At 46.0% G+C, this 17,248-nt stretch overlaps 1 protein-coding gene across 4 annotated transcripts in view; it reads right to left on the reverse strand.

Moving 5' to 3' along the window:
• ADGRB1 (adhesion G protein-coupled receptor B1) overlaps positions 1-17,248 on the reverse strand; it is a 287,480-nt gene that overhangs the window by 42,612 nt on the left and 227,620 nt on the right. For all 4 annotated transcript variants that reach the window (XM_064441996.1, XM_064441995.1, XM_064441994.1 and 1 more), the window contains exons 21-23: positions 15,981-16,131; positions 11,687-11,756; positions 3,445-3,511 (exon numbers count right to left, since the gene is read on the reverse strand). In XM_064441996.1, coding sequence (XP_064298066.1) covers positions 3,445-3,511; positions 11,687-11,756; positions 15,981-16,131 — 288 coding nt within the window. The remainder of the gene's footprint in view (positions 1-3,444; positions 3,512-11,686; positions 11,757-15,980; positions 16,132-17,248) is intronic.

Raw genomic sequence — 17,248 nt, forward strand, 5'->3', positions numbered from 1 at the left:
GGAGTCCACAGCTGGGAATGAATGGAAGATATCACAAATAGCAGTTATTTTCTTTTGCATCAGCTGCTGGGTCAGTGGACTACTTTCCACAGCTGCGAGTCCATTTCTAGAGCTCACCATGGTATTGTTTTAGAGAAACAACACTGGCAAGTCAGACGCAGTAACTCAGCCAAGGATCAGCAGGAAATCAAACCCTAGTTATGTGCTTGGAGAGAAAGAGCGTTTTTAATTCACTGATCCTTCTTCACTGTGCTGGAGGCTGGTGAGTGCGAGAGAGACTTTTCTTTAAGGTGCAGCAAGGCAGTAGGAATGATGGGGTCGAAGTGTGGCAGGCTGGATTGCTCCTGGGGCTGGCCGCAACACAGTGTGTATCCTCATTCATAGATAGCAGGGGAGATGACAGAGAGGCAGCTCTGCAATTGCAGCTCTGCCATTGTTTTAATAAATAAAAGCTATTTTATCCGGTACATTGATCATCATGACTAACATCCTGCTCTGGTCCTGGCTCCATTTCTTTACAGAGCCAGGGTTATAACATGGACATGCTTCTAAACACAGCCACTCTTAATAACATGCAATGTGGCTTAACTTCCTTACCTCTGGGATGCTATCCAGAAGCAAAGACACAAGTCTGAGGCTCAGCCCTTGAGATAACCAGTACCTGATGACTGATGACTCTCCATCCTGACTTCCCCATGCCATGAGCCTCTCCCTGCAGTAACCTATTGCCTTCAACCTGCACACAATTTTCACCAGGCTGCTTCACCTGAGCTAGATGGATAAAACTGCTGGCAACAGCTCTGCATTTCAAGTTGCTAGGAATTTTCAGACTAAATATCAAATCTTTGCAGCTGTTCAGAGTTAGTGGACTGACTGAAAGTTGCAAATATTGCTGAAGCTGCAGGCCAACTTCATTAAGAATATTATTTTGAGTAAAGATATTCTCCAAGCCAAAGGTCTTTTTCCAGTGTGGAGAATAATAAGGGCGGGTGTGGAGGAAAATGGTTACTACAGGTAATAATAGAAAAAACACGTTGACAGGAGAACTGTAGTACAGAGATGCTTGAATGGCTTGGGAGGAGTAAGCACAAGTCTAGACTGGCCAGGGCTGAGGCAGAGGTAACAAGCCCAGCTGTAGCCAAGTCAGCTGTGGTGCAAAATCGTTTGGGAGTCTATATATCATACTCATCTGAGTTTTGGGTGAGCAAGAGCTTAGGCACAGAGTCAAGTCTCACCTTGATCTGTGCACCCCTGCACAACAGCAGCTGTATTGTCTCTGGAGCAAACCTGTCCTGAGAGCAGCACAGCTGCATATCCCCTGTACAGTCCTGCAAGAGCCTGACTGTCCTTATGTTGAGCCAGGTGGACTGCCCCTCCATCACTGACATGGCCAACCTCAAACCTGGACAAAGTACACAGGGAACAGACAGCTGTCCAGGCTTGTGGACGCTGCATGCTCAAGAACACTGTGTTCAACTTTTGGCTCTGCTAAAATTCTCAAGCGTGAATTTGGGCAATTTATTGAGCTTATCTGTTTCCAAGGTTCCCATTTCTAAAAATGCTTTCAGTCCTTCTTCTCCTTTCCCAAGCTCCTCGGTATATATACCAACTCAGGGAGCAATCACTTCTCACTGTAGCCTGCAATGAGTCAGTCTAAACTAGGTGTGTAGGGTCTCTCTCTAGGTAGTGAATAGAGATGGACACCCCCAGAGATGATTCACCACTTCCTAAGATCAGCTGTATGAGCCACCATTTTCAGGTTTTGACCTCTCTGTAAGGACATCTCAGTTTCCAGCTTTGATGGTGAGTGAAAACTGAGACGCTGAATGGAACCAGGTTCTTGTGTTTTTCTCACATTTTAAAAATGCAAAGGAAAGCTGAAGGATTACTTTGCCTGTTGTTGGCACAACAAAAGCAAGACGGCTTGAGGCAGCAGATTGACTCCCCCTTCTCTGGGCACTACCAAAGCTCCCTCCCTCCTAATCACTGCTGTCTATTGAGCATTCAAGCCACTGAGCCAGAGCTATCGGCTGTTATGTTGTTGGGGCAATGAACTGGTTCATCTGAAAGCACTAAGCTACTTAGTGCTCCTGTCAATTATCCTGGCTATAAAGACAACCCTGACCCCCATCAGCTACATTACTGAGGGAAATCCAACTATCACGTGCCTACAGAAACCTAATGACTGCCTGGCATGAACATCTGCTTGCCCCCCTTCTTTGCTGACTGCTATCTGAAGGCTCAACTATGTGTCTCAGCCCTACGCTAAAGAAAGACCCTAAATGAGACAGACTTTGCTTTATTATAGAAGAGGGGCAACTTCTGGCTTGCCTCGGTCATCGTGATGAAACCATGTCACCAAGGTGGTTTGGTGTGCAACGATAGCAGTGAGAATAGAGGCACAAGACCTTTTGCGTAATTATTCTCCTGTAAGCCTGCTCCTGTCGCGGGGCAGTTAACCCCCCAGGCACTGCGCAAAACGAAAGCCTGATCCAAAAAAAGAAATTGCAAGTGTCAACAATCCTATTTCTGCAGGACCCTTCAGGGCACTTGAGCCTTAGAGGATATACAGCTCCTCTACTGGATAAAACACTGGGCGGGAAAGAAACTGCAGACTGTCACTTGCATGTGGGGGCTCAAATGTGGCATTAAACCCATCTGACATTGCTGCAGGAGGAATTTCCTAGAGGACCAGCAGTTCTCAAAATCCTTGAACCCTGACAGTCAAGATTTCTCATGCCCAGTGAGGCTTCAGCAGCACAGAAGTTTGATGAAAGGTATGTCATCTCTCGAGTGACACCTTCAACTTAAGTAATAACTGGTCAAGACTGGCTTTGGTGCTGTGTTGGAGCCAAGGGTGAGGGGACAGTAGGACAGACTCCCACCATGCATGAGGTGGTGGGACAGACTTTAGGAACATTCACTTTAACCGTGCCATCTCTTTGAACTAGAAGCAAACATGACATTTTTAGGGTCACAAAGGATCCCCTTGGCACTGATTTGAAGACCACCATTCCCCCTGCAAAATAAGGAAGCTCCTCACATGCACTGGCCATCTGGGACAGATCAGGAACAAATCCCAACTGTGGAGGCACAGCCTGATCTGAAAGCAACCAGTGGCAGCAATTGCTAAAGGAGTTAATGTCAGACTTTTCCACCATCATCCTGCACTTCCATCCATATAGGGCAAAACCAAGGTAAAGCATTATTCAGATATCTAGGGGACTCCAGAAAGGACAGAGGTGGAAGGCTGAGAGCTGAGGCATATTATATTTCAGAATCCACCCCATCCCAGATTGCTGGCTTCTAACACTTCGCTCTTTATTCCTGAAGGAGAAAGCTGTTCAAAACATAACTGGTAATAAAGAAGAGCATTCTTGGGTTGAAAGAACAAGGTAAGTGTTATAAGATAAAAAGAAAAAGCTTTCAGCTAAGCTTAAATACCAAAACGACAGCAGCCGCCGGTCCCACGAAGGCATAGAGAAGACCTCCCTCTAACGACAGCCAGCAGCTGGAAAATGAAGAGAGAAAAGAAAGTTACCCAGTGGCTAGCACCACCGACAGGCACATGTTTGCTTCTCTCTGCCTACAGAGTTCTTCTTGGAAGGCAAAACAGTCTCAGACTTTGCAGCAAGCAAGTTTGGCTTCCCAATTCTCCTGAACTTGTATAAAGGCTCATTTGCCTCAGGGTCTGCCTGCAGAATGGCATTTGATTGTTGACAGAGGAATGCATGCAAAATTGATGCTAGTGCTCTGTTTCAAGCCAGGTTCTGGAAGCAGTTGCATCAGTTTGCTGACAAGATGATGCCCTTGTTCTAGTCACTAAGGCAAAAAAAGCAGAGACAGTGGAAGTTGTCCCTCACTCATTTACTAACCAATATGCCTGCTGGGGGCTCAGGTCCAGGAGTGCAGTATATTTCTTCTCCTGGATCCTGCCTTTGAGCTTGCTGCCATGGGGAAATTTTCCCACAGCAACGAGGTGGGAATTCATAGACTCATAGAATCATTAAGGTCGGAAAAGACCCTTAAGATCACCAAGTCCAACCGCTAACCTATCACTGCCAAGCCCACCGCTAAACCATATCCTCAAGCACCACGTCTACCCTTCTTTTAAATACATCCAGGGATGGAGACTCAACCACCTCCCGGGGCAGCCTGTTCCACTGTTTGACAACCCTTTCGGTGAAGTTTTTTTTAAACTTCCCCTGGAGCAGCTTGAGGCCATTTCCTCGTCCTACACTTGTTACTAGGGAGAAGAGTCCGACCCCTGCCTCGCTACACCCTCCTTTCAGGTAGTTGTAGAGAGCAATAAGGTCTCCCCTCAGCCTCCTCTTCTCCAGACTAAACAACCCCAGCTCCCTCAGCCGCTCCTCAAAAGACTTGTTCTCTAGACCCTTAATTTACAGCACTCCTTAAGTGGATGCTCGTAAGGAATGAACTGAACTTGTGGGGTGTGGTGCCTCTTCTGAAAACCACCTTGTTCCTTCTCCCTCACACCATGTAACCTGACTGGGACTTGTCATTTCTCCACTGACCATGTGTGGAATTTAGGCTCCTAAACTGCCTGGTGCCTACACAAGCTGAGGGGTCTCGTCTGACTAAGTGTTGATACCTGCCCTGTTGGTGCCTACCACAAAGCCAGTCACTCTTGATGACATTTCTTGTCAGCAGAGATCCCACCAAAGAGTCCAGGATGAGGCATCTACAGTCAGTCAGATGAACCACGTCCTGAACTCCATTGACTGCCTTGACCAGATCTTCACCGCCTAAGTAGGCAGTGCACCTAACTCAGGTGGAGACGTTGCTGGGGACATGTATCCCACCTCTCATGTAAACAGTGTGAATATGCTCCAGGTGTCCCCACAGAGCTCCTACTGCACCGTACGTTCACATGCAGATCTCACTGCACACTGACATCCTCATACTGACAGGCTTGGTGTGAAAAAACAAGCAACGAGAAGCAGGTGGAATCTCAGCCCACTCCCATCCTCAGAGCTAGTCATCACAGGGTGTCTGGATAGCCCACAGGGGTTTTCAGATTTGACAGCAAAGTCAGGAAGGAAACACTTTTTCACTGTGAGAGTGACCAAGCACTGGCAAAGGATGAGCAGTGGGGTTGTGGAGTCTCCATCCTTGGAGGCATTCAAAAGCAGTCTGGGCATGATCCTGGGCAGTCAGCTCTATATGACTCTGCCTGAGCAGCGAGATGGTTGGACCAGGCAGCCTCCAGAGATCCCTTCCCACCTCAACCAGTCTGTGATGCTGCAACAGTCATGAACAATTACAGCAGCACTGGAGCTGAAATGTTCATTTTGTGGGGAATCCAGCAATTCAGAGCATAGACGCATAAGCTAGGTACTTCAGGGCAAAAGAAGATGCAAATTTACACTGTGTCAGCAACCCCACGGGAAGTTTGAATGCTTTGACATCACAGTACCCTGGAGAAAATATGCGATGAAGTAATCCTGTTTCAGCAGTAAAGTACCGTGCATTTACCACAGGAGAAGAGCAGGCTACCACAATGGAGTGAGGACTTTCTCAAAGCTCTTAACCCAGCTAACCCTGCAGTAATTCAGTTACGTGCCTCTACTCTCAGCAATATGGTTTCATTCTGCATCAGAAGCAAACCAATGTTGCCTTTCAGAACCTCCCAGGAAACAAAACCTTCCTGCAAAACTTTTCAATTTTGTTGATCAGCCTCATATGCTTTTGTATCAATTCTGACTTGCAAAAAATGTTATTTTTGCCCCAAACCACAGAACATCTGGGAAAAGAAAAAAAAAGAAAGTATTTCAAATTGAAAATTGAAAGCAGGACATCCTGTTTTTCTCTCAGGCCTACATCTTGTTCATTTCTAAATTAAACCTGTAATGTGTTAATTTAATCAATCATGATTCCTTCCTGATAGCAAGTTGCTCTGTCACAAACCAAGCAGCTGTAATAATAAAACAAATAATCAGAGGGGGAGGGAGGGAATAAGAATGAAGCTTTGGAGGGCTGCAATAACTGGAGGTCTCCCTAAATGCAAGGAGAGGGCAGGTGGAACCAGGACGGCTCCCAAATCCCAGTCCTTGCCCAGAACTTTTTCTCACATGTTCCATCCTAATTCTGAGACCTTTTTTCCCAGGGTCTCTTCCAGCTGACAGCTCAGCCAAAGGAAGGAGCCGACAGTCCTTTACTCCCATGAGCGATGAGGACTTGGTGCAACGAGGGCTCTTGTTCATGTCAGGTCCCTGGCAGCCCCTCTTCCCCTCTGAACATCAGGCTTTCTGAAGGCAAGTTCACACATCACCAAGCACTGGTCCTTATCCCTTCTGACTGCTTGACCTCCCTGCCACAGCACTTAATCGAAGCATTTCCATGGCTGTCAGAGGTGGTGGCTGACAGCAGGGGAAGGGAAAGGGTGAAGTGATATCTGAGAAGGGGAACCGACAGGAAACCGCAGCAATATATTAGTCTAGTAGAGATGCTTTTAGCCTTGTGTCTACAAGGCACAGAATTATTTGCATTTCACTAAGAGGTTCCCCAGTTCTTGCCAAGGGATCTCTTCACAGATCTCTTAAATAAAATTACCACTGGAAGGGAGTAAGTGAACGGTTTAACAATGCTCAGCAGCTCCAGACTACTATTTCTAAGCAGTGCTTCCCCGACTGACAGCAGCTCTTCTGTTCAACGTGAAAGACCTCTTTGCAAAACATCTGATCCTTTTGTGAATCTGCCATAGCTAAGACGTGAGATGGATGGCTTTTGTCTTGGTCCTGCGAAGAGCTGGCTTCCACCGAGACCTTCTTGACTACACCGTACAGCTCTGCCAGCAACAGGTCTCACCTCGATCGTGTGCAAAATTAAGCAGCCCCAGTGCAACAGCCAACATATTTGTATAACTAAGTCTGCAGCTGGGATTCAGGGCTGTCCCACCTGTGTTAATGTAGAGATTAATATAGAAGCTGCTGAGATACCTATGGGTGACAGAAACCCTGATGCAATGACACACAAGGACCCCTGGAAATCTGCTGTGCCCTGGCGCTGCTCTCAGAAAACTTTTTGTGGGCTCTTTTGTGGGGGAGCATATGAGTTCCCAGCTACCAGCAGAACCACCTCAGTTACTCAGTTCAAGTTTGTCAAGCTTTAGAGGCCCAGAATCAGTGCCTGGAGTACTGGCTAAAAGGAGATTTATTATTCAGGCATTAAGCCTAATACAAGGAGGTGAGCGGTGGTGAGTCCCCTAAACCTCCATTATCTCTAAGACTTTCTTTGGGACTGGAAGTACGGCCTGTACCCTACCCCACCAGCTCTCCAATCAACTGCAAAATCTCCTTTCAGATACTGTTCAGATAAGAAAAAGGAAAAATCCCCTTGTGTCCTCCTTCCCTCATTGTAGATGGAGAGTTCATAGCACACCAGAAGAAGTGCCCTGAGCAAAAAAAGCCTCTGAGTGAATGGCTGCTGGGGAATCACCACTCATAAATCAACAGAGACACAGTCCAGATCCTGCAGTACATATTCAATTTTTAATTTGAACCTCTTTCTTCCTTCTCATCTTACCTCTCAGTGGTCCAGTCTGGCCAGCTAAAGGGTAAATACTACCTACCACCTTCCCACACTTAGCACTGTCTCTGATCTCTCTGTGCTGCAGCTTGGAGACATGGCCAACTCTTTGACTGCTACGACATCTGGATGGCACAGGCCTCCATACTGCTGCTCAGTTGTGTTTTTACTGTTACAGAATAGCTTCATCCCAGGTAAAAAAAAAACAAAAACAGGGCAGAGCTGGGTAAAACCTCGCTTAGGGCCCAGCTAGACCACCCACAGTTGGCCACCTTGGCATACTCTTCAGATGAACAGTTTCAGGCATAGTGACAGAGACATGTTAGGCATTTCACACACGGTCCCTTCCGCCAGCTTTGCCCTGGGAGTCTGTAGCACCAAGATTAGAGCTGCAATCTCTTCAACAGTTGCAGCTGTCCCCAAAATGCTCTCATGACCATGTCCCATAGATGGATGTCAGGGGCTTTTTACCACTGTGAGTGATATGAGGAAAACACTGATGTTGAGTGTCAAATCCTGTGCTCAGCTAAATATCAGAGCCCTGCTTTGCCTTAATGCCCATCTCCACACACACACAAAAAAACCCAACGGTGTTAATGCACTTCTCTTAGGATCCAGAAATTGCAGGGTTGAAAGAAGCTTTGAAAGACACTGTGAGGTCCCTTGTGGTCTGTCACGTCAGCTCTTGCCCCCTGCTTCACAGGGAGGGACGTGTTGCGGCTAATGTCTTTCCTTCCTTCTGCAAGATGGAAACATCGTGCCTTGAAAGTCTGCCACTGCACATCTGAAATGCCCTGTGCGTGCCCTACACTAACTAGAGGCAAAGGTAAAATAGTTCCTGAGCTCTAGCTCCAAGCTTTGCAACTACCTCGCACATTTCTGCAATGGCCAGAAGCCAGCAAACGTCCTGTGACAAGCTTCGATCCGAGTCTGTATTCTGTTTATATGCCTTTAACATTAGAGAGTGTTAAATCTAGGTCTGAACAACCTCAGGTTTTGGAGTTCAGCTCTGAAATTACTGCTGTGTAATGTTGACTTTGTTCTAGAGGAGAGGTAAAACCAAGGACCTCCCCACACATAAATGTAAGAGAGCATTAACGCCTTTTGAGCAAGAAAACAGGGGTAAATGTGAATGCACTGCAGTCTGTCGGGGCACCCTGCCTAGCTTGGTCCACATGAATATTGGTTATGTGTTTTAAAATGCACTAAATGCAAATGTAACTCTCGTTACAGTGGTGCTCAGCACCATTTTATGTTCGGCATGATGGCTCGTGAACCCACCACGCCATCCTGGCACAGCAGCACGCACCCGCTTGCCCCTCGCTGCATGGAGGCAGGGCAGGGGCTGCTTAACCAGCACCTATGGGGATGTCCACGCTGCTCGGGGCAGAGATGCTGGCTTGAGCGTGTGACTGCACTGTCTAGCTCTGGCTCTCAGTAAAGCCAACAGCAGGAATGACAGCACGACGGCAGCGTTAGGAATGTCTGACGGGGCTCTCTGTGGTTGAGAGGAACTGTTGTTCCTCTCATGACTTTGCTGGTGTAACCAGGGTGATGGAATTAAGCAACCATGGATGTTGCTGGACTCCTTGTACAGCCCTACCCAACTGGACATTAAGTCTGGGGACATGGAGTACACAAATCAGTGTATTCCTTGAGCTGTATTTTAGTCCCTAGGTTATCATTAATGTGAACAACAGACGATGTGTTTCTGTCAGAAGAGGATGACAAAATGTGCTTTTGTGTAGTGGACTGAGAAAATTGGCCAGGACCACCAAGATTAAGAACCAAGTAGACAAAAGGTAACTCTGGCAGGGGGAGATCGCGACCACCGACTTACGGACCACCGACCCAAGTAACACCACCTACTCAAAAAAGAACAATGGGAGAGGACAACTGAGCCTGCACAATAATTTACGTGTGAAGCGAGCAAGTTTGTGCCAATCACCAAAGAGAATAATATTGAATATGTATGGATAAAATGAATACGTATATTTTTGGTCTATACAAATCACATGGGAAAGGTGTGTAAGGTGTGCACGTTAGGAGGAGCGATCCTCCGTGCACCATAAATAAAGAACGCGTGCCTTTTAACACTACATTGGTGTTACGACGTTTATTCCTGATTCCGGTGACACTGGGACTCAACAGCTTTACCACTTACTGGACTGCAGCATGGAAGGGGATGAAAAGAGGACCAAACTGGGCTTGCTGGAGTGTGAAGGTCCCCTGCTATTTTGGTGACAAACACCCTGACAGCAAAGCTAGGAGAAGGTGTCACTTGGGCTGCAGCGCCTGCTGGGAGCACAGGATCCCCTGCCAACCCCCAGGGGGGCAGCTGGCCAGCCTGCCGGGCGGGGAGGCAGGCAGCATCCAGCCCTTGGATGCAAGGAGAGACAGAGTCTTTAGGGCTGAAAGGAGTCAGAGGATTAGCAGCAAAAGGAGGAGAGCTGGTGTGGTTAGGCACCCCCTGGGAACGATGGAAGGTCAGCGCAGCAGGGGAGGACTTTTCTCTGGGGCGGGGAGATGTTGGCACGCAGTGGTCCAGGGCAGTGAAATAGGGTGTGCTTTCCTGCATGTTCCTCCCTTCCCCACCCAGGCTCTTTTGGGTGGTCAACATTGACCACAAAACTCTGTGGCGGCCCTCAAGCATTAATGGGGAAGTAGCTACTGAGCTTTTTGCACCAATTCCCACCAGTCTATAAAGGAAAGGAAAGGCAGAAATATTTAGGACCTCCCTCCCATTCCCCTGATGCTTATTCGTTATGAATTGTTCTCACGGATTTGCATGGAGTAAAGCACCAGAAACAGCAGAGCCACAGAAAAGCTGAAGGTCATTTGGGATCTCAGTGGCACTTCTGAAAGCCAAGCTGTGTGTTGTCCTCTTCCGAGTCATACAACGAGTGCTGGATCCCTCTCCACCAGGACACACTGAAGCCAAGTCTCTTGAGCTCGGGCAGGCAAGTCAGGACAGGTACATCCTGATGCCAGCACAGGCTTCAGAAATTGTATCTACAGATTTGCATTTGACAAACTCTCCTTCCTGAGCCCTCGGTATTGTACAGAAATTTAGACTGCAAAGCAAACGGAGAATGCTGCTGTGCTCTTTTAATACCTTCCTGCAATCAAAATGCAAACCCCAGACCATTTGGTCGTGGGTGTGCAGAATACAGTGGGAATTGAGAAAGAGCAGGGACTCCACATGACATTTTTCTCAGCGGACCTATCAAACCCTCATCTGTTGCTGGCCACATCTCCAGCTTCTGTCTTAAACATTGTTCACGTGGAATGAAAACCACTAGCCAGGAAGGCTCTGGATAATGACGGGATGCAGTAGGGAAGGACCTGATTTATTGCTACATAAAATATTACCCTTTGGCTGCCACTACGTATAAAATTTCTAAGCTGTCTTTTTCACAATACAGTAAAAAAAATAATATTTTCTTTTTCTTCTTTTCTTTTTTTTTTTTAAGTTGTACTAATGCTCAGCTCTGAGTGATTCCAGCCTTGCCTTAATGTATTTTTTACCTCTGCACAGTCTTATTCTGTTATTTCTACTCTGCCTTCCTTCCCCCATTACATGCAAATAAAAGTTTCCTAAAGGCAAATCTTCTGGAATTCGGAAAACAGGGAAATTCAGATTGCTATCAAAACCTTCATTTGAAGAACTCATGCTCATTCTCATGCCTAAAACTGAGATGAGCTATTTTGAAAATCTGGGACAAATCAAGCAATCCATTAAATAGATAAATGCAAAAGCTTTTTTTTTTTTTTTTTTAAAAAAAAGCATCATAAACTTTAAATATTCCACATTTTCCCCTAAAAATAAATTAAAAAAAATTCTAGGTAGGAAGTACTTAGATCAAAGTGATGTCATATATGCAACAGTTAAATCTAACTAGTCCCTATGAATTTATTTTTAAAGGAATACACAATGCACCTCGGCCAGCTGATGGCTTGAGGAGGCAGGGAGGCAGCACGGCTCCCTCCTCTCCCATCGACCCTGCTTCCCTCTGCCATGGGCAGCACACCACAATTTAGCTCCTGCCCTGGCTCCTGTGGGTCAGTGACTGGATTTTGACAAAAAGGATGGAGGGTGAGACAGGAAAAAAAAAGGAAGCAGAGCTCCTTTACTCACTAGTTGACGGTGCCGTACCCCTTGGCTTTAGTAAATCCCACGGAAATGGCAACCACCAAGGCGGGGAGCCCTGCGGAAATGGAACAAGAGAAAATTGGTCATTTAAGCATATGTGCGGCTCTTCTCCCACTCAACTGCATAATATACCCCATTCTTCCCAGTGCTACTCTAGCACCATCTGTCCCAGCCTGGGTCTTTGGCAGAGACTCAATTCGGGACCTTCAGAGCCAAAAGCATGAACCCTTGTTACCTCTGCTAATGAAGTAAATGCCATCAGCTGTAATCAGCTCGTATCCTGCTGTGGTCTCAGCAGTTGTGTGGGGCTGACAGTACATGCAGATGCATAAAATATATTTACTTTATTCTTAGGTACACAGGCTGGCCAGGAATATATAAAAGTGTCTCCTGAAGATGGAATATTCAGCCATAACCCAACTAAAAGAAGCAAGCAAGGAGAAGATTAAGGGCTACGTTTGCTCTTAACATAACATATGATGACCAACCCAGGTTCAAATCTTGCCTCAAATAAGACAGAAAAGGAAACGGAAACTGAGTTCCCCCTATATCAAACGGATCCCCTAACTGCTGGCCCAAGACCTATAAGAGAGCAGGTCTCTCTCAACAACCGTGGGAAAGAGCATCAGAATATCAGGTCTTTCTGCAAACCAGGATACTACTTCTCTTGCCAGAGATCTTTTTGAGTCCAAAAAGGGAATAAACTAAGAGAAAGCAGTTGCCCTTGAGAAGACACGCTTCATTACAAGTGTTGCAAAGGATGAGCAAGTAATTCTGTGGTTGGGACGCCACAACGTACAAAGTACAATTTATCTTTAGAGTGTCACAAGGTAATGGTGCCAGCATGGGATGTCATTTCAGGTGCATAAGGGGATGAAGCTACAGCCTTCACCTTGTTGCTAGAAGCTCCCATAAAATTAGAGCGAGGAGCATAAAGAAAACCTGGTGGTTATTGTGCAACCTGATGGTTATTGGCCTAAAACTCATAAAAAGTTCTGAAATTGTTGGGTCCTTGAACACCTAGGCAGAATCAGAACTAGCAGAAGACACTACATCTTGCTAATAGTCTTCTGATCCTTCTTAGCCCTGCCATGATAAACAGCTCAAGGATCTATGGAGGAGATTGGGTACTTTTCTGGTTCAGTAGCTCCAGCCCAGCTCTCTCCTTTCCCTAAAGAAATGCCTGGGTATCAGCTAGTAAATTCTGGCTCTTCAGCTACAGAGGTCTCCATGTGGCTTTTTATAGCCCTCCTCCTTGTGACATGATGAATTAAGCTGTCTCAATGCTAAAGATGGGCAAATCCCATTAAGAATTAGCAGGATCAGTAGCCAGCTAGGATTAGTGCTTCTTGACAAGACCCTAATTCGTGTGCTGTAGAGGTCACGGCAGGTGGCTGCAGAAGATGCTGTAGATCAAAGGGAGGTGCAGACGCAGCATCCAAACAATAACCCTGCTGGCAAGGCGATCACTCAGCAATAGAAATCATCACAAGGTTGATTAATAGTGATCGTCTGCAGTCAGCTGGGAGGTGTAAGGCCAAGTTGGCTGGAATATACCGCATTTAAGAGTTATCCTAAAGGGAAGTGTTTCTCTTCCCGTATGAGATTTCCAAGTACAGCTCATGTTTGAATGGTCCAAAACCAACAGGAAGTGCGTTTAAGAGATTTTTTTTTTTCTTTTCTTCTTTTATTCATAATTGACTATTACTCTTCTTGCTTAGCCTCCTTCACACCTCATCTGGATGTACCCTGGGTGCTGTATTCACTATGATGCCATCAATATGGCATCCCATGGCAACCACACTAAGAAACCACATGTGAAAGAACTTCTTCAGGAGTAGAGCTTGATGCAAGAGGCCCTGTGAAAGAGGAAAGTTGGCTAAGACTCCGCCAAAATTAGCACCTTGTTCTTTGCAAAATGCTTCTCTTAGACGTGATAATTATGCAGAAATACAGACTCAGGCTGTGAACTTGTCAGCTTACAAGGACTGGCTCGTATCAAGCCCAAGTAGGAGCCCCAGCTTGTGCTGAAAACGGATCTGTACAAAGAGCATTTCCAGAAGGTGGTAGCTATGCCATGGTAGCTAAGCCGAAGAGCATCGTAATGAGGAGTGCTGCACCGCTCTGCCTTGGGAGGGCTGTTAATGGTCTAATCACAGATGTGATTAGATTGGAAAGAATAATCAACACTTTTAATCTATTTTTTGATTATTTGAAAGGAAGTTATTCCTAACTGGTCTGTTCCATATACTGTGTGTGGTTTGTATCAGCCTTCTAGGCAGTCACTCATGCTACATAATCACGGGCAAGGTTTCAGGGGCTTTCTGTAGAAAATGAATCTTACATTCACAATGCCAAATAAATAGATTAAAAAGCTGCTTCAAAGAGTTTTGTACCTCCAGGCCAGAGGAGCATCAGGTCCTGTCTTCATCATGTCCCACTAGAAAAGATTGTTTGCTAATAACTACCACGAGCCATAATAGTTATGAATAACTAATGACCCACTCGGAGCCTGAGCTATGGCAGCATTAAAAATCCAGTCATGGAAGCTATGACATGGTCGTAAAAAGACTGAAAAAATTATTTCTTCTTTACTGGGACTAAATATGATGTCTGAATTGTTTCTAGGGAACACTTTGTCTGTTCTAAATAATAATAAAAAAAAAATTCTAATTGCTAAAAACTCTTTTCTGGAAAGACAAAGTTGCATACACAAGAGGAGAACAAAAAACCAGGGAATAAACCTCACTGCTGATAAAAACCACTGTAGTTTCAATGAGCTACAGCTGAGAGCAGCTGAGAACTTGGCAAAGATGTCTAGAACAAGGGCTTAGAGAAATGCTAATACACAAAGGGGGAAAAGGGGGAGAATCAGCCCATGACAAAGTGAATTGTGCTAATTATTTCAGATTATGCTCTTTACAATATATTTTCATCCTCTTCCCTCTTAGAAGTGCCATTAATCCCAGCTCTACAGCTGAAGTCTAGCAGGATGCTAAATATTGGAAACTCCCTTGCTGCCACAAAAGGCGAGAGTGTTCTTTATTTCTTGTCCTAACCTATTCCAAATGGTTATTATGCATCATTTATCAGCCAGTGCATCCTAGCTCAGAGACTACTTTTTACTAGCAGTGCAAATTATGCTTCTACACATGTAGGGTGGGGTTTTTTTAATCTGTACGGACTACAAATGTGAATGTCGCTCGTCCAAAAATCCCTTGGCTAACACGCCCATCTGTCCCAGCTGTTACAAATCAGAAAAATCCCTTTTCATTACCTAGAAAAGCTATTAGTCTCTTGTATTTGATATCCCTGATGTTCCTTGAATCACAGAATGTTGGTGTATAAACGTATGCATGAACACACACAGGCTCATGCAGCCTGTGCTTTGCACGTATGTGGCTACGCTCCTGCTACACACAAACACTATATTTCAATACCACAATCTATTTTCTTTCGTAAGCAAAAGCTAGGAGTGAAAACTTAAAGGGATGCAGGTCCTGGAACAAGGATGGCTCCTGATGTGCCAGAATAAATCACATCAGGGTGCTTCGTAAGCATCAGAAATATCTTGCCTGGGGTGAAATGCTTGGCTTCAGTAGTACAACGAGACACTAATACAGCTCAGACGCACAACGTTTTCTCTCTCCCTTTCTCTTCTTTGCTTGCTCGCTTTTAAGCAATTTTTTGTTCAGTTGCTCCTTTCAAACACACACTTGTTATTGCTTTGAAAGCCCAGGTTATGGGTTTGTGTTTGTTTTCTATTACAGAATGCATCATTTAAGGCGAATAAATTAAACATACAGAAGAGGCAGAGGGAATAAAATTAGTTACAAGCATCTGTACCAGTCTCATAGTTTATTTGTCTAGGAAAGGCCCTGCTGCCATGGTGACGGGATTTCAGAGCTTGCTTCACTCCGGATTGCACATGGAAGGAGACAGCGAGAGAGGGAAAAGGAGAAAGCAAGGAAGAGGCCCAAACCCAGGAGGAACCACCCCCAGTACACCCTCTGAAAACTCAGCCCCTCTTGACTCATCTGTTTTGGGTGACCCTTGGGTGCACTGGGCAGCAGGCAGGATTTATGGGTCTTGCTCCTGCTATTCTTAACCATCTCAGCCATTCTTGACACCCCTGAAAAGGTCACAAGCACCCTCTGCCAAGCCTTCAGCAGAGCATCAGTCCTTGTAGCCCCGACCCTCTCTGCTCCTCATCCCGGGGGGTGGGGAGAGCACTTCCCCCCGCCCCGGGGGAGCTGCTCCGCAGACCCAGGTTCCTCACCCCATCCGAGACACAAGAAGCGCTTGCGGATGATGCGGTTCCGTAACCGGCCCGTCACGGCCATGTAGGACTGCCAAGCCTCGGTCAGCACCCAGCAGAAAGAGGAGAGGAAGAAGAAGTGCAAGAAAGCTGCCACCAACGTGCATATCACCTGGAGAGAGGAGGAAAGGAGGACACGTGAGAGGAGCAGCAGGCGGAGAGAGCAGCGCGTAGGAGAGCAGAAGGTGCGGGAAGATGCTTCCAAACCAGGCTCTGGAAGGAAGGTCATGGAGATCAGGACACAAAAAGGCATTTTAGGAGGAGGCAGTGTCCCCCACAAGCTTCGACCTAGCAAAGGACCAAAGCATTTGCTTCAGATTTAAGTGTTGGTATTTGAGGATATGATTTAGTGGTGGACTTGGCAGTGATAGGTTAGCGGTCGGACTTGATGATCTTAAGGGTCTTTTCCAACCTTAACGATTCTATGATTCTATGAAATCGGCTGCTCTTAAGCGTGACCTCTAAGATAAGCCCACGGTTAACACTTCTGCTGAAGTTTGAGCCCGCGTCCCATCCTGGTGCTTTCTTGGGGTCAGGCAGAAATATTTATTTTCCAACTGATGAAAATCATTGCCGTGATTCTTTTGGGGAGGACAGAGCAGTTAGTAAGCCATGCACTAATCTAAGCTCAAAAGGTTTGTAAAGCACCATGTTGCTGGCAGCTGAGCCGCCGAAATGAAATCAGAGGAAGGTAATTTAGACGGTGTCCTTGCCAGGGAAGGATTGCTGAGTGAGAGTTAAGCCATGAGAGCTGGGTGAAACCACGGCTGCCAAGGGCTGGTAGGGACTGCAAACATGAGAGGTGCAGAGTTGTCCAAGAGCATATAACTACTAGCAGACAGGAAAGAAAAAAGAAAGGGGGAAAAAAAAAAACAAAAGAAACTACATTAGAAGGAATTTCATAACGGTGAGCTCTGCTACTTGGTGGGGAAATCTCTCAAGGGAAATGCAGGGAGCTTAAGCCATTTAAAATTAAACTGGGGAAAGTACTAGCAAATGCATTATGAAGAACAATCCCGTAGTGCCAGGGAGATGGACTGGAAAGCTGACAAGCTCGTCTTTGTTTTTAACTCAGCAAGGCCAAATCTTTCATTGGTGCAAATTGGTGCCGCTCTGTTTAACTCTGCCAGAGCTGTGCTTCATTTCTACCATCTGCGAGTCGGAAACCGTGAATCAATGTACTCAAGAAGAAAATGATGGAAAGAAACTCCAGTGGCTCCCAAGGAGAA

The sequence above is a fragment of the Phalacrocorax carbo genome, chromosome 2 (assembly GCF_963921805.1).
Source record: "Phalacrocorax carbo chromosome 2, bPhaCar2.1, whole genome shotgun sequence".
Taxonomy (NCBI): domain Eukaryota; kingdom Metazoa; phylum Chordata; class Aves; order Suliformes; family Phalacrocoracidae; genus Phalacrocorax; species Phalacrocorax carbo.